The 27,521-nt window shown below is 34.1% G+C and overlaps 1 protein-coding gene across 1 annotated transcript in view; it reads left to right on the forward strand.

Annotated features, from left to right (window-relative positions):
- The window catches only part of LOC126889633 (N-acetylneuraminate lyase-like), a 52,250-nt gene that overhangs the window by 10,116 nt on the left and 14,613 nt on the right, over positions 1–27,521 (forward strand). Inside the window, exons 3-7 of the mRNA XM_050658118.1 lie at positions 5,725–5,783; positions 5,838–5,914; positions 8,461–8,606; positions 17,002–17,173; positions 22,436–22,581. Coding sequence (XP_050514075.1) covers positions 5,725–5,783; positions 5,838–5,914; positions 8,461–8,606; positions 17,002–17,173; positions 22,436–22,581 — 600 coding nt within the window. The remainder of the gene's footprint in view (positions 1–5,724; positions 5,784–5,837; positions 5,915–8,460; positions 8,607–17,001; positions 17,174–22,435; positions 22,582–27,521) is intronic.

The following is a 27,521-nucleotide window of genomic DNA, read 5'->3' on the forward strand; positions in this document are numbered from 1 at the left end:
TTCGACAGTCTTTATCCATTTTTGGCGTCTAGCTGTATCGATGTTGTGTAAAAGCTCATCGGCTATTTCTCGGTCACCACTTTCGAGAAACTTCGTGTATAAGTTTTCACATGTTTCAGTCCATCCAGGCACATATTCTTTGCGATACCCCCTAGGGATGGTTTTCTTGGCAGTGCTTATTACTGCGCCCACAAACCTCTCATAATGTTTGCTGGTTGGAGGGACCCAGCTCAAGGTCCGGTCTAGTTGTTCAGAGAACTTCTTCCAGTTTGCTTTTCTAAGATTCCACCTGGGTCGAGGATATGATCTAATTATTGGAATTGATATTCCGATGGTGATAAGCACCGGACGATGTTGAGTATGTGAGAAGTCTGCAAGGACACTTCTCGCAGTTGTTAGTGGTCTGTCATTGGTATCTTTTGAGACAAAACATAGGTCTGGGTTATATTCTTTTCTCCATGTAGCTGATTTAAATGTTCCTCTGTCTTTGGCATCAAAAACTAGGTATGTGTTTTGCTCTTCGGACCATTCTACTAGTGCCTCCCCATTTTCATCATTCGTGGTGTACTTCCACATTTCGTGGTGGCTGTTGAAGTCGCCGATGTATATAGTAGGATGTGGATGAGTCTTTAGCACTTCTGGGTTCCATGTAGTGGCTGGAGGTTTGTATATGTTAACTACGGTAATATCTCCAATCTTGGTGACTACTTCATGTATATTATTTTCATTGGAAGCAGAAAGTAGGAAACCATTTTCTATATTGCAGCGAATGTAGGTTGCGACGCCGTAATGTTTATCATAGGTGGCTCCCAGTAAATCGTAGCCAGGTATCTTTCCCCTTAAATCAAGCTGGACTTTGTCTTCAGTATGGGTCTCTTGTATGGCAACCAGGTCAATGTCGTTATCGTGTAGGATTTTTTGCAACACTTGGCATTTTGCCTGGCTTATGCCCTCGATGTTAAGGTGACAGACTCGGATACACGGTCCGAGATCTCTAGTCAGTTGGTTCTGAGAAGAACCTTTATTTGTTCCCATCGTATGTTAACGTATAGATAAGATTTCTGTTTGTGATCTGTGATGTTGGCAGGATATTGTTTTTGTTTTTCGTTCGTCTGCCGCCAAATTTTTGCTAGTTCATTTAGCGTTACCCAGGGTGCACCACATGGAGGCGAACTAGCATTACACCCCTGGCATGGATCCTTGTTATGACTAAAGCTCGGATTTATAGGCAACAAAAATTGAAGAAAAAGGCGCCTATATAGGCAAAGATTTTTATTAAAAAAGGCAGGAATATTAACATTTAGGCAAAATATAGGCAATAAAGGAATATAACTTATTATTTATTGTACAAAGTGAATTAACGCATTATTAACTTAAGGCAGGTATATTCACACATCATAATCATAACATTAGTATAAATAAACTAGTAACTAAATAACTGTTAATTAATAATTAAACATTGTAACCACTTAAAATTTTATCATTAATAGAAACAACTAAATGTTTTTCAATATTTTCGGTCTTAAAACTATGTCTTCGATCACTTAAAATTAATTTGTACATTGAAAATGAACGTTCGACATCGACAGATGTAATTGGAGCATATTTCAGAGCGGATAATAAATCTGGCATAATTTGTAATTCCTCAGAAAATGTCCCATCAAAACTTTAGCAACATTAGATAAAAACGAAAAACCTTCATTCTTGTCGAAAACATATTTCATTTTTTTAAAAATTAATTGACCGTTACTTCCAGGTGCCGATTTAATTTTCGTCTTTAAATTATCTATTAATTTTACTGACTTACATAAATTTATCTCTTGTTTTTCTAATAAGGTAATTGTGGTAACTATTAATTTATAATTGAATGGTGGGCTACAACAATGTTGTAAGCGACAAAATTGAGATTATGCAGGAGATGAAAAAACATATTGACAAGCTATTTATGAACATACGGATACCAACATTGCGGTACGAAAAACTCGGGGAAGGCAAAATGTTTTTAGTCAGTTTGAAAGATGCTCGTATTGGTCTTTAGATATACAATAATATTGCATTAAAACCTCACTTTGACCCAATATGTCGCTTACAACATTGTTGTAGCCCACCATTCAATTGTCATTGATATAAGCGAGTTCCTGTTTCAATTTGGGATTTTTTAATATTTTTTTTTTGCTTCTCGAATGGTTTCGGAAATATCATCATCAAATTCTGACATAACTAATTATATTTCATTGCAGTGTTCAAAGTAAAAAAAACTGCTTCGAGCCAGGTTCCCCACCTTGTAATTACTGGTTTAGGTGGCAAAGGGACACCGGGAAGTCTTTCTTTATATATTTGCACCCTCAACGGAGCCTTGACAAAAACTTTTTTCATAAAATTTATAAAATTATTTACCAACTGAAACAGATTTCTTATTTCTTCAGCAATTCTATTTACCCCGTGGGCTACACAAGTGCAATGAATTAAATTAGGATAAAAAATCTTTAAATTAACAGCAGCTTTTAACATATATGCCGCAGCATCTGAAAGCATTAAAACTATTTTATTCACTGGTATAGGGTTGGGTAAAAAGAGGTTTGTTAAACTATCTTGTATAAATCGACTTATTGTTAAATTGTTTGTTTTTTCCAATTCTTTAACGGCAACTAAATAAGGTTTTCTCGCAAAGTTTTCGTTCAAAATTCCAATCATTAAATTAGCTATATACCTGCCGCATACATCTGTCGTTTCATCCACGATAATATACAAAAAATTGCCCTCTAACTCCCGCTTAATTTTTGAAATACATTCCACATAACATTTTTCCACAGTATGTTTTCTCAATGTACTCTCGTCCGATAAGGATTTATTAAGATATTTTTCGAAAAAGCATTTAAAACTAGGGTTATTAACTTTATAGAGAGGAATGTTGGATGCAATCATCATCTGGCATAAATCAAATTTAAATGCGTCTTCCTCCTTTTTTTTTTTTTGAACTGCTTAAACTATCCCGCAGAGATATTTGGGCTAACTTAGAGGAATTTAATTTTTCCAAATTACGTTTATGAAGTGGGGTTCCACAATGCTGGTCAATAAAGTACTTTTTTCTACTTGAAATCTGAGAATTAAAAAAAAAATAATTAGAATTCTAAAACCGCTTTAGAATTTAGTTATGTTGTGGGACGAGAAGAAAAGAGAAAAAAATAAAACTTACCGATTTGCCGCATGGTTTACAAAATGCTCCATCTCCTTCTAGAGAAAGTTCCGAATAAGGTGCGATCCATAGCCTTAATTTAGATGTCATATTTTCACACAAATGTCTAAAACGTTTTAAAACGTGTTCTTTGCTTTTCGGTATACGCAACAAAACTAAACTAGGATATAGCAATTTGTGACTAAACTCTGATACAGTAACCGACTGTACAACTGATAATAAACTAATAAAGCTTAGGGATTTCCAAATAGTTAACCCTCAAGTCTCGATCAGGTACATTTTCCTAGAAATCTGTTATATAAACAAACCATTGATATTTTATTATTGACCCAAAATTTTATTATAGAATGGTTTAGTAATAGAATAATATCATGGGTAGTACCATGAAATTTTAAAAAATGAACAAATTGGCGGAATTTACGAAAAAAGGCAAAAAGTGCAAAAAACAATTATAATAGGCAAAAAAGGCATTTTGCCTATAATCCGAGCTTTAGTTATGACTTTACCCCTCTTACTGATCACCATGGTTTTTGTTTTCTTTTTGTTTATTGTTAAACCAAACTGTTCCCCAATATCACAAATTGTGTTTAGAACCGTCTGCAGGTCTTTCTCACTTTCAGCGATAATGACTGTATCATCGGTATAATGAATGTTGTTTATATTTTCACCAGCTCCTTCTGTGCTGTTTTCAAGTGCTTGTGTAAATAACTCTTCGGAGTATATGGTAAATAGTAATGGTAAAATTACACAGCCCTGTCTCACTCCTCTACTTATCTGTTGTGCATCCACGCTATTTCCATCTAATTTTACAACAGCCTGTTGGTTCCAATAAAGATTTATCACCATGTTAATAGTATCCCTGTCCCTCTTTTGCATTTCCATGTTGCTTTTTGAGTTTAGTCTTCTTGTCTCGTTTAGGTTTCTAGAAATAAATAAATAGTCAATAATAGAGTATGGGGAAGTTCTTAGTTTTTAGTTTGTACATATTATAATTTTAGATGTGTATTTAGATTTTTGGATTATTATTAAGTTGATTTTACAAACCACCCCACAGAAGCCTTATGGGAAATGGCTCTCTGTCAAATGCTCTGAAACTTTTGGTTCTGGTAGTCCTTGATGTGTAGAACAAAAGACTCAGTGGGCGCGTAGCTCCAAAAAATTATGGTTTCAAGATATAAGCCTCTGAAGTTATAGGTACAGTGAGGACGTTTGAGTTGGAATAAATTCATTTTCTCGAGAATGGGCCACTCTGGAGATAAATTACGAATAGGTGGATTTTTATTTTTAAATTATAATTTTTTGGCATATATATCATACTAGTGACGTCATCCATCTGGGCGTGATGACGCAATCAATGATTTTTTTAAATAAGAATAGGGGTCGTGTGATAGCTCATTTGAAAGGTTATTCAACTCTCTATTCATTAATATAAACGCTAACATAATTATTTATACAGGACACCCAAAAATTTTTTTCAATTAAATTAATTGAGACAAAAAGAAGAATTTATATAATTTATTTAATTCGAAATACATTTTACTGTTGTCCGAAAACAGGAAAAAATGTTTATTTGATAAATAAACATTGTTTTTCGCTTAAATTCAATCTTAAAGCTGCCACCCACCTGCCTCTTAACAGTTTGAACATTTAATTTAAGCGAAAAGCAATGTTTATTTTTTAAATTAACATTTTTTCTGTTTTCTGGCAGCAGTAAAATGTATTTCGAATTAAATAAATTATATACATTCTTCTTTTTGTCTCAACTAATTTCATTCAAAAAAATTTTTGGGCACCCTGTATAAATATTTATGTTAATATTTATATCAGTGAATAGAGAATTGAATAACTTTTCAAATGATCTGTCACACGACCCCTATCCTTATTTAAAAAAATCATCGATTGCGTTATCGATTGCGTCATCACACCCAGATGGATGACGACACTAGTATGATATATACCTATGCCAAAAAATTACAATTTAAAAATAAAAATCGACCTGATTCGTAATTTATCTCCAGAGTGGCCCATTCTCGAAAAAATGAATTTATTCCAACTCAGACGACCTCACTGTATGATATGTTAAACAGTAAATGGTTAAGTTCAATTAGTTACCACTATAAACAGCCCGGATTAACCGATAATAGTATAAAAGGCCCGGTTTCAGGTAAAATTTATTTTAGGCTTTATTATGGGAGTACCGTCTAGTCAGTGTTAATTGCAAAAGACCAACTCTGTCTACCTCGGTGGCTTATCGCTCCGGGTGGATCTTAACAATGGGCCAGGTCAGATAAATTTAATAATATTTACGACCGCACTAATTGAACTCAAACCAATTACTGTTGAACAAACCATACCTATAACTTCAGAGGCTTATATCTTGAAACCATAATTTTTTGGAGCTACGCGCCCATTGAGTCTTTTGTTCTACACATCAAGGACTACCAGAACCCAAAGTTTCAGAGCATTTCCCATAAGGCTTCTGCGGGGTCCTTTCTTTTCTATTAAGATACTAATCTATTACTTTTCAGAATAAGTTTATGTTTAGAGGATTACTATGTCCAGTTATTACACCATTTGTCAAATCCAGGTAAGTCAACATTTATTTCCCACTTTTATGATTTTATTTTTATATTCTTTTTAGAGGAAAAGAAGTTAACTATAAATTAATAACTCCCTATGCTAAATTTTTAAAGGCCTGTGGTGTCAAAGGAATTTTATGTAAGTATCTTTTCTGTGCTTTTTGTTTATATACTCTGGCATTTCAAGTAGTAGCATGAAACCACAAACCATACATACTTATAGACGTTTCACGACCATGTTAATCTTTCGGATCGAATTAACGCCATCTCTTGATTGGAATGGGAACTAAATTGACAAATTTTAGTTACGTGAGAATTTCAAATTATAAATTTTTTCGGGATTTTTGATGAAATTTCACAGGAAATTAAAACAACAGAAAGACAATTCAATGTTTTATTCCATATTTTACTGAAAACTTCAAATATTCCAATTTGTTTTCAAAATGCTAAACACTACTGCTGTGTCACGTGAAAGCACTGATGTGTATCGAGTTGAATGAAAATTTTTGAAAGAATCTTGTACATAGGATGATTGTTTAGATAAATATTACCTTATAATCTTTTACAAACTTCCAAAAATATATAGGTCCGAAATGTTGATGACACACTTGTCTACTGGAATAAACTGTTTCAGGATCTATTATATTGTTTTTTTAATGTGAGAAACACAACACGGGATGATCAATGTAAACTAAAAATTCTAATCATAAAAATGGAGAGGAGGTTAATACACTTATTAAAATTGTGATTAAATCTAATTAAAAACGTAACACCACTATAATAAAATAATAAGCCACAAACTGTAAAATAAAAAGTAAATAACAAATTAATTTAATTGTCAACTGTCAGTTGTTAAATATGACAAGAGAATTGACTGACGGCGACATCTCTGGATTGGAATGGTAACTAATTTGCTGTCTTGACCTTGACAATTTACGTGAAACGTCTATGAGTATGTATAGTTTGTGCATGAAACTAAAACCAATACATAAAATGAATGCTTTATTATTCTCTTTTTATCACAAAATAATATGAGCTTGTACAAAAATTGCCCATCACGTCTGAAGGTATATTTAAATGGATTTCACGTCATTAAAAAAATTACAGTATATATTTTTAACAGTCGGTGGAGGCATTTTGACAAGCAAAATCAAATTTATAAACGATTGATTGTTGTTATAATGATAAATGCCATGTGTGGCATGCCAACCATTATAGACATAATAAGGATAGACACGGCATACTTTGCAGTCGATCAGTGGTCTATCATATCTCTTTTAACCAAGCGATCCCGCGCATGTGACAGACAATGATGGCTAAATCACTCAAAGTGAATATTGGTCAATGACATGCTTGATATCTGTGTTACACCTTGATGCAGAGCGGCCCATACCTTACCTAGTCTATTTTTATTATGTCTATGATGCCAATAGATGTAGGTACAACATATACTTGCACGAGCCACCTACTGGAGCGCAGAATTGACAGAATTGCAACATGGTACTTATACAGGGTGTATCAAACATGCAGGTCATAAATTAAATCACATATTCTGGGACCAAAAATAGTTCGAATGAACCTAACTTACCTTAGTACAAATATGCACATAAAAAAAGTTACAGCACTTTGAAGTTACAAAATGAAAATCGATTTTTTCGAATATATTGAAAACTATTGGAGATTTTTTATTGAAAATGGACATGTGGCATTCTTATGGCAGGAACATCTTAAAAAGTATATAGTGAAATTTGTACACGCTATAAATATGTTATGGGGTTTTTGTTCCTTTAAACCCCCCCAAACTTTTGTGTACGTTCCAATTGAAATTATTATTGTGGTACAATTAGTTACACACAACGTTCTTAAAACGTTGTTGCCTCTAAGTACTTTTTCGGTAAGCCAGTGTTTATCGAGATATCTTGAATATTCGTCAAATATACCACATATTTGTATATGGTTAAGTATGATTGGTTAAGTATTAATCTGAAAATTTATAAAATTATAATTTACATTTTTAGATGTATTTTGAAACATATTAAAAATGAAGCCACATCTCGATAAAAGGTGGCTTATCAAAAAAATACTAAGAAGCAAAATAGTTTTTAAAACACTTTGTTTAACTAATGGTACCACAATAATAGTTTAATTGGAACGTACACAAACATTTGGGGGATTTAAAGGAACAAAACCCCCATAATTTTTTATGTAAAGATATTAAAAAAGAAGCTGCATCTCGATAAAAACTGGCTTATCGAAAAAATTTTAAGAGGTAAAAAAAGTTTTAAAACAGTGTGTTTAACTAATGGTACCACAATAATAATTCAATTGGAACGGACACAAAAGTTTGGGGGGGGGGGTGTAAGGGAACAAAATCCCATAAAATTTTTATGGGGTTTACAAATTTCACTATTATTTTTGTTTAATATGTTCCTGCCATAAGAATGCCACATGTCTATTTTCAATAAAAAATCTCTAATAGTTTTCGATATATTAAAAAAATCGATTTTCATTTTGTAACTTCAAAGGGCTGTAACTTTTTTTATGTGCACATTTGCAGTAAGATAAATTAGGTTCATTCGAACTATTTTTAGCCCCAGAATATGTAACTTAATTTATGACCTGCATTTTTGTTACACCCTGTATATTATAAAAAAGTAATTAATTGTTTAAATAAATGTGTTTTAGTGAATGATGTCACTGGTGAAGGTATGTCATTGACACCAGAAGAAAGGAAGCAGCTGGCAGAATTTTGGTACGACATTTGTAAAGAAAAAAATCAGTTTTTAATGGTACAAGTTGGAGGAGCACCTTTGAAAAGTGTGATCGATATGGTTAGTTATTTTTTCTTTAGTTCAGGTATAAAATATTTTATAGAAATTTAAGAGAAAAAGACTGCCTTAAAAGAAAGAAGTGGTGACTAGGAACGGAAAGGTGTAGAACGCTGTATAACCGGATTAATATATACAGAGTGTTTCATAGGAAAACAGAAATACAGTACAACCTGCCATATCCGGACCTGTCATATCCTTCTTCTTCTTAAGGTGCCTATCCGTTCCGGATGTTGGCGACCAGCATGGCTATCCTAACTTTGCTTGCTGCTATTCTGAATAGTCCGGTTGTCGATGTATTAAACCACTTTCTCAGGTTTTGAAGCCAAGATATTCTTCTTCTCCCTGGTCCTCTCTTTCCAAATACCTTGCCTTGAAGAATGAGTTGCAACAAGCCATATCTCTGTTCATTCCTCATAACATGGCCAAGATATTCTAGTTTGCGCTCTTTGATTATGTTAATAATCTCGCATTCCTTGCCTATTCTACGTAGAACCTCAATATTAGTCACACGATCCACCCACGAAATTCTCAAAATGCGCCTGTAACACCACATCTCAAATGCCTCGAGTTTTCTCAAAGAAGCCTCGGAAAGTGTCCAGGCCTCTACTCCGTATAATAACGTAGAAAATACATAGCATCTGATGATAGAGATTTTGGTAGCAAGAGGTAAATCGTGGCTTCTGAAAAGAGACTTCATCATTATGAACGCTGATCTCGCTTTTCCTATGCGTTGTTTTATTTCACTTGAGTGGTCCCACTGGCTGTTTATGTTGGTACCAAGGTATGCGTAGCTGTCGACCCTGTCAATTAGTTGTTGGTTAACCAAAAGCTGTGTATTTAATATTTCGCGCTTACTGACTACCATATACTTTGTTTTTTTCGTATTGAGATCAAGTCCGTATTCTCTACTTATATCTGATATGCGCGACATTATTCTTTGCAAACCATCTAGACTGTCTGCAAAAACTACAGCGTCGTCGGCATATCTAATGTTGTTCAGACGCACTCCGTTGACTAATACGCCTTCCTGTAGTTCTCCCAGCGCTTGCTCGAAGATACACTCAGAGTACATATTAAACAGCACCGGGGACAGGATGCATCCTTGCCTCACTCCTCTATCTATGGAGACTGCCTCTGTTAATTGGTCTTCCACTTTAATATTGGCAGTTTGGTTGTAATACAAATTATATATGATTCTCAAGTCTCTATCATCTACTCCCGCTTCTTTCAAGATGTTTATGAGTTTATCATGTTTTACTCTATCAAACGCCTTTTTGTAGTCGATAAAACAAATATACACTTCACAGTCAACATCCCTGCATCTTTGCATAAGCACTTGGACAGCGAATAGAGCCTCTCGGGTGCCTAAGGCATCGCGGAATCCAAACTGCGTCCATGATATCTGTTGTTCGCATTTTTTATATATTCTGCCATGTATCACCTTCAGAAACGTTTTGAGTAAGTGGCTCATTAGGCTAATTGTTCTGTAGTCTTCACATGTTTTGGCATTTACTTTTTTGGGTAAAGTTACGAAGGTCGACTTTAACCAGCTTTGGGGTATTTTTCCAGTTACGTATATTTTGTTGAATACGGTTGTTATCCATTTTATTCCTTGTTCATCCATAAGTTTTAGGAATTCTACATAAAACTGGTCAGGCCCTACAGCTTTACCATCTTTAGTTGTTTTAATAGCTGACGTGACTTCTTCAATGGTAATCGGGGGTCCTGTTTGGCATTCAATGTCTTCAATGGTATTCTGCCTTTCATCTGCAAAAGTTACTTCCACATATTTCTTCCACGTGTCTAGTTTTTCTTCCACACTTAACAGTGGTTTGCCTTGGTTATCTGCCAAACACCCAACTCTTCTAGGTTTGTATAAGCCTGCAGCTTCTTTAACTTTTTTGTGCATATTGAATGAATCGTGTTTATGTTGCAATTGCTGGATTTCCGCACACTGTTCTCTTAGTCGTGTATCCTTAGCTATTCTAATTGCTTTTTTGATATCTTTATCTATTCTTTTGTATAATGACATGTCCTGATCTTTGGACTTTCGCCTCTCTTCCATCATATCTAAAATCTCGTTTGTCATCCACGATTTCTTCTTTATTTTTGGTGGTTTGAGGAATTTCTCACGTATGTCTTGTGAAACTGTATGCAACTTTTCTATCTCCTGGTCCATTACATCCGATTGAATAACGGTATTCAAGTTGTTCTGTATATACCGTTTTACACTCTGTTCTGTGTTTTGGTCTTTTAATAGCCTTATGTCGAATTTTGGATTGACACTACGTCTAACCTTCATGTCATATCCGGACCTCCCCATATCCGGACGGTTCTGTGCCGTCCGGATCTACCGAAATCTACCGATAAAGGCAGTCCTGCTGTTGGACAACGCACTAAAAAAAGAACTAAAATATGGCGAAATAATGTATTATAGAATCTATAAAACGTGTCTATCGACGAAAGTTATTTACGGCGTTGATTACTGGAATGTATGAAGGAGAAAACGTTTCAGAGACTGTAAAAGAAGTAGTGGTCTTGATATCCGGATTTTTTCATATCCGGATCGGTCTGTCGCCACATTGATCCGGATATGGCAGGTTTTACTGTACTTGAATGATGAATAGAGGTAACTGAAGCGGTTCTAGCTGTACATTTATTGCCCACAGGGGGGAGTCTTATCTCCTCTATTGTGGAAGCTAGTCATGGATGGCCTGATAGCTAGACTATCAGGCCTAAAGTTACTAAAAGGAGGAATTCAGAGGAATTGGGTCCTCTAAGTCTAAATGGTCAACATTTAAATCTGGTGAGTGAAGTAAAGTATCTCGGGATAATATTAGACTCAAGACTTACTTGGAATCAGCAGATAGAAAGAATAACGAAGAGAGCGGTAACTACGTTAATGGTAGCCAGACATACTCATGGAAAAATGTGGGGTTTGATATTGGACTTATAACATGGTGGTAAAACCCACAATTACATATGCATCAGTGGTATGGTGGCCAAAAGTGCAACAAAAAAGTGCCATCATCAAATTAAGCAAGGTGCAAAGACTTGCTTGTCTCGGGATCACGGGGGCTATGAGGGGCACACCTATGGCAGCCATGGAGGCACTACTGGATATCCCTCCTTTACATATAACAATAAGAGGTGAGGCGAGAATGGGATATTATAGACTGCGAGGAAACCTGAGCAATGTACCAGTTAAATCAGGACATAGTAGAATAACGAATGAAACTAATGATGCCGAATGGATGATGATTTCTGATCATATGACATCAAGATACAAGCCTGAAGTACCTTTTCAAGTGGACATTTGCCCACGAGACGAATGGGACAGAGGAAACTCTCCACCCAGACTGCAGGGTTACACCTGGTATACGGACGGGTATAAAACTGCAGATGGTTCGTGCGCAGGAATATTCTGTAGTGGTGGAAATTTCAACATTTTTATTCCACTGGGAGAATATACCTCCGTATTTCAGGCAGAGATTTTTGCAATCTTGCAATGTGCAAGAGAAAACAACCTGAGGGCATTCGAACTGCAGCGGGTTAACATATGCACAGATAGCCAAGCAGACATTGGGGCTCTTATAAACCCTAAGGTGAACTCTAGGCTGGTATGGGAATGTCGACAAGAACTTGACAGACTGGCACAACATAACAGTGTTATACTGGTATGGGTTCCAGGTCATCGGGGCATATACAGCAATGAAAGAGCTGATGCACTTGCCAAGAGAGCATCAGCTACAAAATACCTGGGTCCAGAGCCGGCCGTGGGAGTGCCAAAAAGCACCGTCCGCGAACGAAAAAAAGCCTGGATCCGAAGCCAACACAACTCACATTGGGAGAGTGTACCCGGTCAAACACATGGCAAGATGTATATCGGACGGACATGTGCTAGTAGGGCTGAGTTACTGCTGAAAACAAGCAGGAATCAGCTCAGAGTCATAACAGGTTTCCTCACTTGAAATGCACCAGTTAAGGGTCACCTGCATACAATGGGGCTGTTTCATGGAGACTTGAGCTGCAGACTCTTCTAACAGAGAACCTGAAACAGTCAACCATATTTTGCATGACTGTGAGGCATTGGATCGGAGGCGGCAAACACTTTTCGGAGACATCGAAGTGACTCCAAATATATATGGCACCCACACACTAGACCTGTACAAGCTGGCACAGGGTTCCAGAATTCTGGAATGGGTTTCATAAACGAACGGAAGATGTACAATAAGTACAATAAGTGGCTGCAGTAGGTACAACCGAAAAAAAAATTGCCCAACCGATTTTTATAACCGAGTTCTTCTTCTTCTTCCTGCTTCCTGAATAGGCTCACGCCTGTTCTATCTTCGGATGCCTCCTCATCAGATATCCAGGTTATCACTCCATCTCTTCCTTGGCCTTCCTATACTCCTTCATCCGTTTAGTGATCTGTCTCGTGCTATCTTTACCAGTCTTCCTTCTCCCATTCTGCTTATATGGCTATACCATTCTTTTTTTCTTTTCTGTGTTCAGTCATTTACGTTCTCTATATTACAGCTTTGCCTGAGGTCTGTGGTACGTTGTCTGTCCCATAATGATTTTCCTGTGATCATCATTCTCTTTGCCTTATCACTATGCGGGGTCGGCTTCCCTAATTGCATTTCTCCACACAATTCTATCTTGGGTCATATCAATGTTAATCCCCTTTAACAACATGTCCTGCCTTATCGTCTCCCCCAGGTCTTCTTTGGTCTTCCTCTCCTACTCCTTCCAGGAATCTGCACTTCAGCTATTCTTCGTATTGGGTGATTAACGTCTCGACGTTGAACATGACCAAACCATCTTAATCTATGCTCTCTCATTTTGGCATCAATTTGTGCCACACCTAGACTTCCCCTAATATACTCATTTATAATTTTATCCTTCTTTGTCACTCAACTCATCCATCTAAGCATTCTCATTTCCGCCACATGCATTCGTTGTTCCTCTTTCTTTTTCACTGCCCAACATTCAGTTCCGTACATCATAGCCGGTCTTATGTCTTTTTTGTAGAATTTTCCCTTCAGCTTCATTGGAATTTTTCTGTCACACAACACACCACTCGCTTCTTTCCACTTCATCCATCCAACCCTAATTCTACTGCATGCATGTCCATTTATTTCTCCATTACTCTGTAATACCGATCCTAGGTACTTAAAACTATTGCTTTTCACAATCATTTCACCATCCAACGATGAACTCCATCTTTAAATGAACATTCCAAATACTCTGTTTTTGTCCTACTAAGTTTTACCTTTTTCCTCCAGAGCTTGTCTCCACTGTTCCAGTTTTTGTTCTAAGTCTCTTTCACTATTTCCTATTAACACTACATCATCAGCATACATTAGGCACCATAGAATGCTACCCTGTAGCTTCGCTGTGATCTGGTCCAAAACTAATGAGAATAAATAAGGACTAATCACCGAGCCTTGGTGCAATCATACTTTCACCTGAAATTTATCAGTATCTCCCACACCTGTCCTAGCACTAGTCGTTACTCCCTCATACATATCTCTCACAATCTTTACATATTCGCCAGGGACTCCTTTGTTATTGAGTGCCCACCATAGAATCTCTCGAGGAACTCTATCATATGCTTTCTCAAGATCAATGAATACCATATGACCGTTGGTCTCTTTATTCCTGTATTTTTCCAGCAGTTGCCTTACAATGAAAATTGCATCTGTTGTTGATCTGCCCTGCATAAAGCCAAATTGATTATCGGATATTTCGGTTTCTTCACGTATCCGTCTATCAATTACTCTCTCCCATATTTTCATGGTGTGGCTAAGTAGTTTTATAGCCCTGTAGTTTGTACATTGTTGTATGTCTCCCTTGTTTTTGTAGATATAGATGTAGATGTAGGTACTAATATACTGCTTCTCCATTCGTCTGGCATTTGTCCAACTTCCATAATTCTATTAAATAGACCTGCTAGCCAACTTATTCCTGTCTCTCCCAATGCTCTCCATACATCCCCAGGAATATCATCTGGTCCGACTGCTTTTCCTTTCTTTATTTTTTGAAGCGCTTGAGCCACTTCCTCGTTTGTTATTCTGCTAACCATTGCTGTTACTGTCTCCGTTAACTCCACAGGCTGTCTGTCAAATTCTTCATTTAATAAACTGTCAAAATACTTTCTCCATCTCTTTTTGACATCCTTTTTGTGAATTAGTATTTTATTATTTTCATCTCGGATACATCTAATCTGATTAAAATCTCTTGCTTTCTTTGCTCTCTGTTTGGCTATTTTATATATCTTTGCTTCGCCTTCCCTGGTATCAAGTTGATCTTCAATGATTTTCCTGTGATATCTCGGGACTATTTTCATTTCACACGTTTCCATCAGTCTTTTTGTCCTTGTGATGTCAGGTCTTGTTTCTGCGGTATAAGTCATAATTGGCCTAACTACTGTATGAATCTTGGCCTTTGTTTCTAGCCGTAGATGGGTGTTGCGCCAGATAATGTGTTTAAGACATCTTGCTGTTCTATTGACTTTGTTTATTTGTGGAGCAACTTCCGCTTCTGTATCTCCATAACTGTGCATTAATACTCCCAGGTAGCTGATATTTCTTTCTTGTTGGATTATTTTGCTGTCCACTTCCAGCTTGCATCTTATTGGATCTTTAGAGATTACAATACTTTTTGTTTTATTTGGTGCTACTCATGATCATGTGATATTACCATTTAATAGAACAGCAAGAAAGTTCAACATGATAATGATAATATAACAGAGTTACAGGATGTTTTATCGATTTTGCCAATTTCTTATATATATACCTTGTATATTTTTTTGATGAGAACTTGAATGAGGATTTTTAGAACCCAAAGCGGGTTTTGGTTGCTCATCCGGCTACTTTGGTAACTCACAGGCAAAAATTCGGGTCCGGATTAATAAAAAAATATAAATTTATTGTGACCTTGAAACAACACCCTGTACATTGAAATATTCAAAATCCATTTGTAATGATCTTCATGTTATAATTTTTAAGTCCGACTCATTGCATTCCTAAGCATTAATGTAAAGATATGTATGTACTCAATTATACAGAGTTGCGAAAAAGTCTGGCAACACGTTATTTTCTCGGAAACCGCTAAAACGATTTTTATAGATTTTGGTGGGTATTTTTTACGGATGCACATTGCACATTCTCCGAACTATTCAGAGTAGCAGCATCTAAGATTAGAATAGCCATGATGAAATGATGATTGCAAACCTCCGTCGCGGAGATGGCACGTGAAGAAGAAGGGTATTTTAATGTGGCCGATATTATAGTGCTAATTACATTAAGTTTTGGAATTCTTAAGGGATACTGATTATTTTTCATATGATATTTCCTATACTTACATAAATTTCATAATTTGGGAGTTATTGCTACATTTATTAAAAAAAAATTAAATTCATAAAAATCAATTTTTTCGACCCGGGTAGACATTACGATACTTTACAAAAAAGTTGTTTTGTAATTTTTCTCTAAAGTTAAACGTTTTTATAAACAATCTAAGACTGAAAAAACGAAAAATGACGATTTTCAAGGTTCAAAAACACAAGTAAAAGAAATAATTTTTGAGATTACAAAGTACCTATATGCAACATCAAACCTTCTTCTATCAGATAGCTATAAGAATTTTTGGCAAGTTTTATTCTAAAATATTGTTTTTTTTTTAATTATTAATGAAGCGCATATGAGAGAACGGGCGATCGGGCTGCATTAACAAATAAAAAATAATATTTTAAAATGAAACAAGACCAAATTGCTTATCGGGAGCTGATAAAATAAGGTTGAACTTGAATTTAGGCACTTCGTAGTTTCAAAAATAATATTTTTTACTTGTGTTTTTGAACATAGAAAATCGTCATTTTTCAATATTTTTCAGTTTAAATTGTTTATAACTGGGACACGATTAACTTTAGAGGAAAATTACAAAAGACCTTTTTTGTTCACAATGATCCAAGGAACCTAAAATAATGTTTACCCGGGCCGACAAAATTGATTTTTATAAATTGTTTAATTTTTTTTTTTTTTAATAAATGTAGCAATAACTCCGAAAATATGGCATTTAGGTATAGGGAATATCATATGAAAAATAATCAGTATCCCTTAAGAAGTCCAAAACGCAAAAAATATACAGAGTGTTCTATTTGAAATAAGAAAGTTCATTAGATTTCCAGAAAAATGGATGTTTTGACAACAATGTAATTACCACTATTATTTCGGCCGCATTAAAAGACCCTCACCCACCAAAATCCATAAAAATCGTTCTAGCGGTTTCCGAGAAATTACCGTGTTGCCACACTTTTTCGCAACCCGGTATTAATACATTATGTAGGTATGTTATAGATACAGTATATTAACAATTTCTTTAATTTCAGGCTATCCATGCTGAAAAGTTGAAAGTAGGGGCGATTGTTCTAATGCCTGATTTATATCATAAACCAAAAAATCATCTAGATTTAATAAGATACATTAAAATTATATCGGAGTACACTGAAAAAATTCCTATATTATATCATCATTATCCAAAGTATACTCAACTTTACAACAGTAAGTATTCGCACTTGTGTTTATATTTTCAGTATAAAGAAAAACAAGATAATATTATAGTATTATATAATATAAATACAATCAACTTTCGATAACTTGAATTCGTTGAGACCAGGGAAATTTATTTAACTTATCGAAAGCTCGAGTTAACAAGAGTCATCATCATAATCATCATCATCAACCCGTATGCGTTCACTGCTGGACATAGGTCTCCCTCAGCTCTTTCCATCTTTCTCTGTTTTGTGCGGCTTGCATCCAGTTGCCGACAATACGCTTCAGATCGTCAGCCCATCTGGTTGGTGGGCGTCCTCTGCTGGTCCTCTCTTAGAATATAAAATAACCAGGAAGGAGTATATGCAAAATGACCTTGAGCCGGGAAGGAGGTCGCAAATGGCGACCAGCTCTCAGATTTGCTTTCCATCTCCAGTGAGGTACCTTTGAAAGATAGAAGAAAAGAAATTCTTAACGATTTTATTACATCTTTGATGTTAAACAAACAGCTATAGATCAAGAGCAAATACGTATTAATAAAATATTTTGTTGAAAAGTCAGTTAAGTAACATTGTTTTATACTAATAACTTCAGTTAATTGATTGCATATAGAGGAGCTTTACCAGATGGTACGCCTATGCACAAAGCTGATCCAATATACAAATACCTTTTACATCGTTGACAAAAACTTATGAATGAGTCATCCACAGACGTTCAAGATGGCCGATTCGGCTCGAGATTTAAGGTGTTGTTGATATGTGACAGACCCCTTCCTGTTTATTTTATATTCTAAGGGTCCTCTGCTCCGTAATGCTTTTTCTCGTGCCCTTCACTCGACAATACGTTTTGTCCATCGGATGTCTGACAATCTCATGACCTGTCCTACCTAATTCCACTTTAGAGACGCGATTTTTTCGACAGCGTCTGTTGTTTTTGTTCTACGACATATTTCTTCGTTAGGGATTCGGTCTCTAAAGGCGCATTTAAATCAAAGCGAACACGAACGAACGAAGGAACGAATTCGTAGGTGTTCGCTTGGTCATTCGTTCGCTACAAAGTAGGGCCATTTACATTGAAGCGATCGTTCGCATTCGTTGATGATCCGGAGTGCATATTGCCCGCAGATGTTTTTAAGATGCGCCAGTGCCAGTCACACATTGTGTTTAAGTTTATTTTCGTGTTTCTTGCTGGGTAAATTTTAATACAATAATAGCTTACAAAAATAGCAGGTAGCGGGTATTATACGCTGTTTGAGGGAGCTTAGAAAATAACATAATAAACCAGCTTTCTTAAAATTCTTCGTCGAAAAAGTTACTTGCTCGTGATATTACGACTACATTGTATATTATGTTTAAATAATAAATTGTAAAATTGGTGTATCAAAATAAATTTGCTTTTAATTAATTTTAGCAATTAATTTGATTTGGTTACCTCATTAGTGTTTCTGGGTTGAAATTTATCCAATAAAAACATTACGCTTTTAAAAGCAAACCACTTCGAACCCTCTTTTTGTCTTTCTCGTCTAAATGATGCCAGAAGCTAATTCATTTTTTTAGTTCAGAGACATCACAACCCATTCCTATAGAAATGTTAAAACAAGCATCAGTTTTTCTGTTTATTGTTTTATATAGCTTTGATTTTGGGTTTCATAGGCGTATTCCATATTGCAAAATTATGTTTTCACAACTACACAATAAACAACCCTCTCAAACTAATGTTTGTAAATAAATTAAATCAGTACTTCTAAACGAATTCGTTCGCTACCGTCTATCCACTGTCCACATTGAACAACGATTTCCTTTCGGTTGGAACATGTGCGAATGCGAACGAATTCGTTCGGTCGTGCTCGATTCGCTGTACAAATACAATAAAGTTAACGAACGAATTCGTTCGTTCGTGTTCGCTTTGATTTAAATGCGCCATGAGGGAGACACACAATATCTGGCGCTGAAATCAACTCTCAATCATCTTTTAATTTTAGTTTATTTTTATTTACTTTTGAAGATTTAAAGAACTAGTTCGTTAAAGAGTATTCTCATGGTGGACAACAAGTCGTGATTGCAATTATAGATTCCCTTGTTTGATTAATTAATCACTGTTTAAAGACGGGGCTGTATCGTCGCCCCCGTTGGCGAAATTATTCCGATTCGATTTTTTTGCACAAACTTACTCAAAAACAGGTCCTTATAACAAATCCACAGGGTGCCAGGCGATGCCGTGGTCGAAAAATGGTTTAAACAATTTTTTTTAAACAAATTCACAAATTTTTTTTTATTTCGAACAAATTTGTTTTAGATAATTTGGGTCATTCTGAGCAAAAAAAGTCTCTTGTCATTTTTCTCTAAAATTAATTGTCGAGTTATACGCGATTTAAAGTTTCAAAAATGCAAAATTGGCCATTTTCAAGGCTTAATAAACTCGTTTAAAAATTATATTATGAAAGTCAGAAAGTGGTCAAATCAAAGTTTAAAACGCCTCCTTCAAGATCCTGAAGAAATGTTTGTCAGTATTTTATTGCAAAGCTGTTATTTTTAATTATTAACAATTAGCGCTATAGTCCAGTCTGTATCGTAGCACCCGTTAGCGAAATTATTCCGATTCGATTTTTTTGCACAAACTTATTCAAAAAGAGGTCCTTATAACAAATCCACAGGGTGCCAGGCATTACCTTGGTCGAAAAATTGTTTAAACAATTTTTTTTAAACAAATTGACAAAAACAATTTTTTCACTTCGAACAATTTTTTTAGATAATTTGGGTAATTCTGAGCAGAAAAGGCCTCTTGTGACTTCTCTAAAATTGACTGTTGTCGAGTTATACGCGATTTAAAATTTGAAAAATGGTAATTTTCGCGTATAACTCGAGGACAGTCAATTTTAGAGAAAAATCACAAGAGACCTTTTCTGCTCAGAATTGCCCAAATTATCTAAAAAAAATGTTCGAAGTGAAAAAATTATTTTTGTGAATTTGTTTAAAAAAATTTGTGTTGAAGCACGACAAATTAAATAAACATAAATATATACTTAGACATTATTGTTAGATCATAGGCTTGACAAAATTCGTGCTACATAATTTTTTTAATACCCCGGTAGCTACAGTCTCGGAGAATTTAGGAAGTGAGTTCTTGCAATAATATTTAATATAAAGAAAAGAATTTAATAATTTTTGGGCGCCATTAATAGATCAAAATCTATTGCCATATGTCTATATAAGAATTACAAAAAAAAATTACTTAAAATGGTATCCCTTTGAATAGCAATCGGTACTTACCATTGGTGTCTGAGGTAGTCTGCATGTCCTATTACAATAAGGATCAGAGATGGATTGTGCAAAGAGAATAAGAAGACATATAAGTTTAAAACATAATTATCGTTTATTCATGTAGAAAAATGTTCAGAAAAATAAAACTGATCTGGTAAGAAATAAAAAAATTAAGTCTTTCGCGTTTATTTTAAAAGTTCGAGAAAAAGGGAATTATACAGTTTATTACAAATACCTGGTGGCGATCTGCTGTTGTTGTACTGCTGGATCTGGGTAGCTCGTTAGAGCTCTGGGCGATGCGGCGAACTCACTTTCACTTTACAATTTTAGATTTAAAGTACCATTACACAACTGTTATTTATTATATGAAAGATAAAAATTCCATAGTCTTGTTTTATGAAAAAAAGTAACTGCGTATTTTGATTATTAGTGACACATTTCACTGACTTGATGGTAAAACAAACTTTGTTTAGACAATTGGTCGTTACTCAAAAGACCAGGAACTACGTTCCGCGAAGATTAAAAGTTATTTTTGCAAAAGGCATACTAAACGCCGTACAAGGAACACTATTCCATTATTATACCGGACACAACACAAAGAATATACCGGTATGGTATTTACGACAACACATCGTACTTGCGACTTTCACTACAGAATCACTCAAGATTCCATTCTGAGCCTAACTCGGCACAGACCAAAAAATTGGACGTCTTTACTGCATGTCCGCTGGAACTTAATTGCTTGTTCTTGTCCTAATTTCGGACAAGATTTCTTTCTCTCGCCTGAATTCACCTCCCATTCTGACAGCCATCACCTACTTTGTCCAATAATGATCATTCAAAACATTTCCCTACAAATCGGGTAGCGAGAGAATCATGATCAGGACATCCTACAAATGCCATGATTCTTCCTTTCGACCAATACAAACACGCTATCCTTGCAATAACAAATCTATGAGTTTTCACGAAATCCGCTGACTCGTAATCTCACGGCCAGTTTTGAGAACTCAATACTTGAGGGTTTTATCAATACTATCGACTTATTTATGTCGACATTTCCTGTTCCAATACAAACAGTCTACAGACTTCTGTCTGAGAAAGCCATAAAGGCTCTTTATACTTTAGCCTACAACACAGCACGTGTTCTTTTCTAGGTACTTGAATGTCGACGAAAATTATTAAGTCTTCACTTAGCGTGAGACTTATTGAAAAATATTTCGTGTACAATATGCGTCTTACTTTTACCCATCACGACATGGTAGGACTTGGTTATATTTAGACGGTGAATTTGAGACTGTTTCGGTGTAAACAATTTTTCGACCAAGGTACCGCGTGGCATCCTGTGGATTTGTTATAAGGACCTCTTTTTGAATAAGTTTGTGCAAAAAAATCGAATCGGAATAATTTCGATAACGGGGGCTACGATACCGACTGGACTATAGCGCCCCTTGTGAAAAATTAAAAATAACAGCTTTGCAATAAAATAATGACAAAAATTTCCTCAGGATCTTGAAGGAGGGGTTTTAAACTTTGATTTGACCACTTTCTGACTTCCATAATATAATTTTTAATCGAGTTATTATAAGCCTTGAAAATGGCCAATTTTGCATTTTTCAAATTTTAAATCGCGTATAACTCGACAATTAATTTTAGAGAAAAATGACGAGATTTTTTTGCTCAGATTGACCCTATCCTAGAATTATCTAAAACAAATTTGTTCGAAATGAAAAAAATTTTTTTGTGAATTTGTTTAAAAAAATTGTTTAAACCATTTTTCGACCACGGCATCGCCTGGCACCCTGTGGATTTGTTATAAGGACCTCTTTTTGAGTAAGTTTGTTCAAAAAAATCGAATCGGAATAATTTCGCTAACGGGGGCGACGATACAGTCCCGTCTATTATATTTACATCTTAAAAAGCGCAGAGGATAATTATCCAAATTTTAGTTTCTGAGTTTTTTTACATATATTTTTAAATTTTTTTGTTAACTTATTTTCCTTTTATTTTTTAGTTGATATGACTGCATTTTTATTAGACATAACGGGGGAAGTCGAACAATTTGTTGGTGTGATATATACTACAAATGATTTACAGGATGGGTTAACAGCACTTACCCTAAATCCTGATAAATATGTGGTATTTATGGGAACTGATGAGGTAAGTTGATGACGATTCATTTATTAAAATTATCTTCACTGGGGAAAGTAGTACCACGCATCTAAAGAAAACTCATTTTTTACATTAACGGATATCAAATATGGTTCACTGATGCCCAAAAACGGTTTATGGAACCAAATTAAGGTTTCTGAGACAGTCAACCAAATTTAGTGAATTTTACAAGACTAAAAATCCAGGCATACATCGCACATTGAAAACAAAAGTGACACTATACAAAATTTTATAAACCATTCAATACTATACATTTTATAAACCACTATACATTTCAATATATTTAGCTATTAAATACATTACAAATCATGACTAATATTAACAAAAAATACTGCCATGTATATTGTTAAAAAAACACAATTAGTTTATTAAAATTATCTCCAAAATCAAATGCTCTTCTCTAAAATTGTAAATTTGGCATAGTGTTACTTTTGTTTTCAACATGCGACATGTTTCTTATGAATGTGAAATGTAATCGGGCGTGGCCGTCTTTTTTATTGAAACAATTTGGGCGTTTCTCGATCTCAATGGCTTTTCTGGTAATCCTGGGTTTGTAGAAATGGATGAGGGCTATATTTGTGAATCTGAAAATCAAGTTTGTGACTTAGTTTGTGCACTATAACTTATTTTCCGGATTATCGAAGTTTACCAAAGCTTAGAACATGAAGTAGCAGGCATAAAAATAAATGACCTACCCATATGTGAAATTAGATATGCTGATGATACAATACTAATAGCAGAAAATATTACAGATCTACAAAGAATTTTAGATAAGGTTGTTGCAACGAGTGAAGAATTTGGTCTGGCACTAAACATAAAGAAAACAAAATTCATTGTTATATCAAAGAAAAATATTAGAAACATCAATCTATACGTAAATAATAAGACAATAGAACGAGTTCGGAATTATAACTATATAGGGAGAAACGTTAATGAAACAAACGATTATACCAAAGAAATCAGAGTTAGAATAGAAAAGGCCTAGAAGTCCATCCAATAATATGAAACAAATATTATAGGCTATTGATTATATTCAAAATAAGATAGCTAAAAGGAGCTACAACTTTAACGGGGTTTTATTATTTCATATGGTCAATGGACATCTATATATGAAAAACCGCGGAGTGCTACCATTTAAAGGGGTGCGTTTTTGAGAAATGGGTGAATTAGTCCCTGGGCACAGGTTACATTAGGGTGAGTTCTATGCACTTTTGGTACAAACACGTCTACATAAAAATTGTTCCTGGTTAAATTTACTATCTAAATATAACTTTTTAAAGTCAAAGATACTTTTTTTTACAAAAATATATTCAAAAGAAAAAGCACAAAGAAACCCAAAAGAAAGAAATTTTGTTTTTTGTCCCATAACTTTTGTCCACGAGGATATAGGTATAGACATTGCTTTACAGAAAAAAAACCTACATATTTCTTCTTTAAAATGTTGTTTAGTAGAGGTAATTAGGATTTATATTTTTCGAAATATGATTTTTCAAAGTTCGCCACTCACAGCAATTTTGGGCAATTTTCCTTGTTATTTTGCAAATATTGTTCTGTAACTTTTTTCTGCGTAACTTTAGGTATAGGCAATGGTACACGTAATAGAAGTAGAAATCAATTACCTTTAAAATGGTCTACTCTACTGTATAACGTTGTACGACTTTCTTTTAAAGAGATTATGGTTTTTCAAGGTTTTATACTTTTAACGATTTTTTATAATATAATATAAAAATAAAATAATATTATATAATATATTATATAATATAGTATATATTATATCATATTATATTATATATTACATAAATACCTAATATAAAAAAAATATTATTTTTTACGATTATTTTTGAAATTTCTCATTATAACTTTTTTTCTTTTACATTTAGGTATATATTATATTATATAATAAAAAAACTTATTTTGTTTGCTAAAATGTAATAAGTACTTGCAACGATTTTCGATTTTAGGATTATTTTTTAAATTTCTCATTATAACTTTTTTTCTTGTACATGAATATACTATATATTGCTCAATAAAGAGGGCTTACTTTCTGTTCTTTAAAATGGTGTATCATCTATATTTAAATAGTGGAAACCGAGTGATTCTGTGATATATTTTTACCTGTATTATTTAAAGTTATTTCTTTTACAAAAATTACATAAGCATTAGTCTTAGAAAACATCACTTTAGTTAAAATTATTTAAACGTTGACATTTAAAAAATTTTCAAAATCAAAGTCCATCTCTTCGTTAGCATTAGCTTCAATATCTTTCTCTGACACCTCAGTTATCTTAGAGTTCCCACAATTATTACCCATGCACATGCACCTTTGAAGAATATTGAACAACTAATTCATATCTTCCTACAACCGCAGTTTTTTGTACATCCTTTGGTACATTTACATGCTATTTTTTCAAGCAAGGCTTGTGGTGCAGGAGCTTTGACAGTAAATATTGGAATTAATCCATATTTTGAAGTTTGCCCGGCCGAGTCAAGTGGATCCAAAGTATTACCTATAAAAAATAAGATTCAATCATAACACACAATCAGATAAAAAAAAAGTTATAATGAGAAATTAAAAAAAAGAATGTGTGTGTACTTTGTACGCACGTAAGAAGTTATACTTCTATTATAATATAATTTCAACCAAATAAATATACATACCTACTTAACAGTTACAATACAAAAAATTAACAATAATTACCAAAAATGAACCAAAACTTAACAATGCCAAATATTAAAAAAAAAAAAAAAAAAAAAAAAAAAAAAAAAAAAAAAAAAAAAAATATGAATCGTCCGGGATTTGAACCCGCAATCTCGCGATTTTTTTATCTCTGGTCCAATGCTCTACCAACAAAGCCATCAAGCCGCATGCTACTTACCTGTCAGATATACATAATTATACATCACGGTGACAAGTGAAATATAAAAATAGATGTTTTATTATTTTACGCCCAAGGAAGACAAATCCAAAGACACAAAATTATAATAAAAAACCTTTTAAACCACCTTCTTCAAATTGCGCAAGTTGTATTATTAATATTAATGTTAATAAATGAAATATAAATATTTTGACGTTTTACAATTTGACAATTCACTTTTAACTGCAGTGCCTTAAAATTTTTAAAGCACTAGTGCCTTAAAGTAGCATTTTTAACGCTCCTATGGAGTCCTAAAAATTGCATTTTTAACACGTTTGTAGAAAGATATATTTAAAAACACTAATATATTCTTTCCACACCTTAAATTAAAACATTTTGAAGTATAACTTCAAAAATATAATATGAAAACTATTTAAAAAGGCAGTATAACTATTAACTAACCTTTGTTGTTTCTCTTCCCACAAATTTTAAAACGCAACAACCATACATAACCAAACCGTTAACCGTCCAAACCACAGCTGCGCTACAGCTGCCATATTGGATAATTTTTGACATGTCATTTGAACATCCAATCAGAACAAAGTTATAATGCGCATGCGCCGGGATCGTAGGTTTTAGCATATAAAAATTCACCCTCATATCGCGCGTAAAGAAGTATAACTTCAAAAATAATCCTAAAATCAAAAATCGTTACAAGTACTTATTACATTTTGAAAAAGCATATCTTATTCAAAACTAATCCTAGAATTTTTTATAATACACCATTTTAAAGTAAACAGAATAAGCTTTCTTTTTTATTATATAATATATACCTAAATGAAGAAAAAAAAGATATAATGGGAAATTTAAAATATAATCGTAAAAAATATAAAAACTCATTAAAAGTATAAAATCTTGAAAAAGATAACCTATTTAAAAGAAGTTGTAGAATATTATAAAGTAGAACATTTTAAAGGTAATTGATTTCTATTCCTCTTACATGTACCATTACATATGCCTAAAGTTGCGTATAAAAAAGTTACAGAACAATATTTGCGAAATAACAAGGAAAATTGCCCAAAATTGCTGTGGGTGGCGAACTTTGAAAAATCATATTTCGAAAACTGTAAATCCTAATGACCTCTACCAAACATCACTTTAAAGAGAAAATATGTAAGTTTTTTTTCTGTGAAGCAATGCCTATACCCTATACCTATATCCCCGTAGACAAAAGTTATGGGACAAAAAACAAAATTTCTTTCTTTTGGGTTTCTTTGTGCTTTTTCTTTTGAATATATTTTTGTAAAAAAAAAGTATCTTTGACCTTAAAAGGTTATATATTTAGATAGGAAATTTAACCAGGAACAATTTTTATGTGGACGTGTTTGTACCAAAAGTGCATAGAACTCACCCTAATGTAACTTGTGCCCAAGGACTAATTCACCCATTTCTCAAAAACGCACCCCTTTAAATGGTAGCACTCCGCGGTTTATTCATATATAGAGATTCATTGACCATATGAAATAATAAAACCCCGTTAACGTTGTAGTTCCTTTCTATAGTACATAATCAATAGCCTATTATGTAGCAGAGACCTCAGCCTAAATCTTAGAAAACGAGTACTTAAGTGTTATGTATTATCTGTTCTTTTGTATGGTGTGCAGACATGGACTCTTAATAAACAATGTCTCAAAAGATTGGAAGCATTTGAAATTGACATATCGAAGAATGCTGAAAATCTCCTGGACAGACAGAATAGCCAATGAAGAAGTACTAAGAAGAATAGAGAACAGCAGGGAGATACTGAATTCCATTAAAATAAGAAAACTACAATATGTGGGTCATATAACACGTGGTGACAGATATGAATTCCTAAAATTAATAATGCAGTGAAAGATTCAAGGAAATCGCAGCATAGGTAGAAGAAAAAAATGTCCTGGGCCCTGATTCTAAATCAAATTTCGACACTAAACAAGTCGCTTTCAATATGGCGACGTCGAAATGCGACTGTGCGAGCCTTGTGGATTTTCGTTGAACTAACGAAATGACGTCACAAAATAGCGACTATCAAAA

This window comes from Diabrotica virgifera, chromosome 8 (genome assembly GCF_917563875.1).
Source record: "Diabrotica virgifera virgifera chromosome 8, PGI_DIABVI_V3a".
Taxonomy (NCBI): domain Eukaryota; kingdom Metazoa; phylum Arthropoda; class Insecta; order Coleoptera; family Chrysomelidae; genus Diabrotica; species Diabrotica virgifera.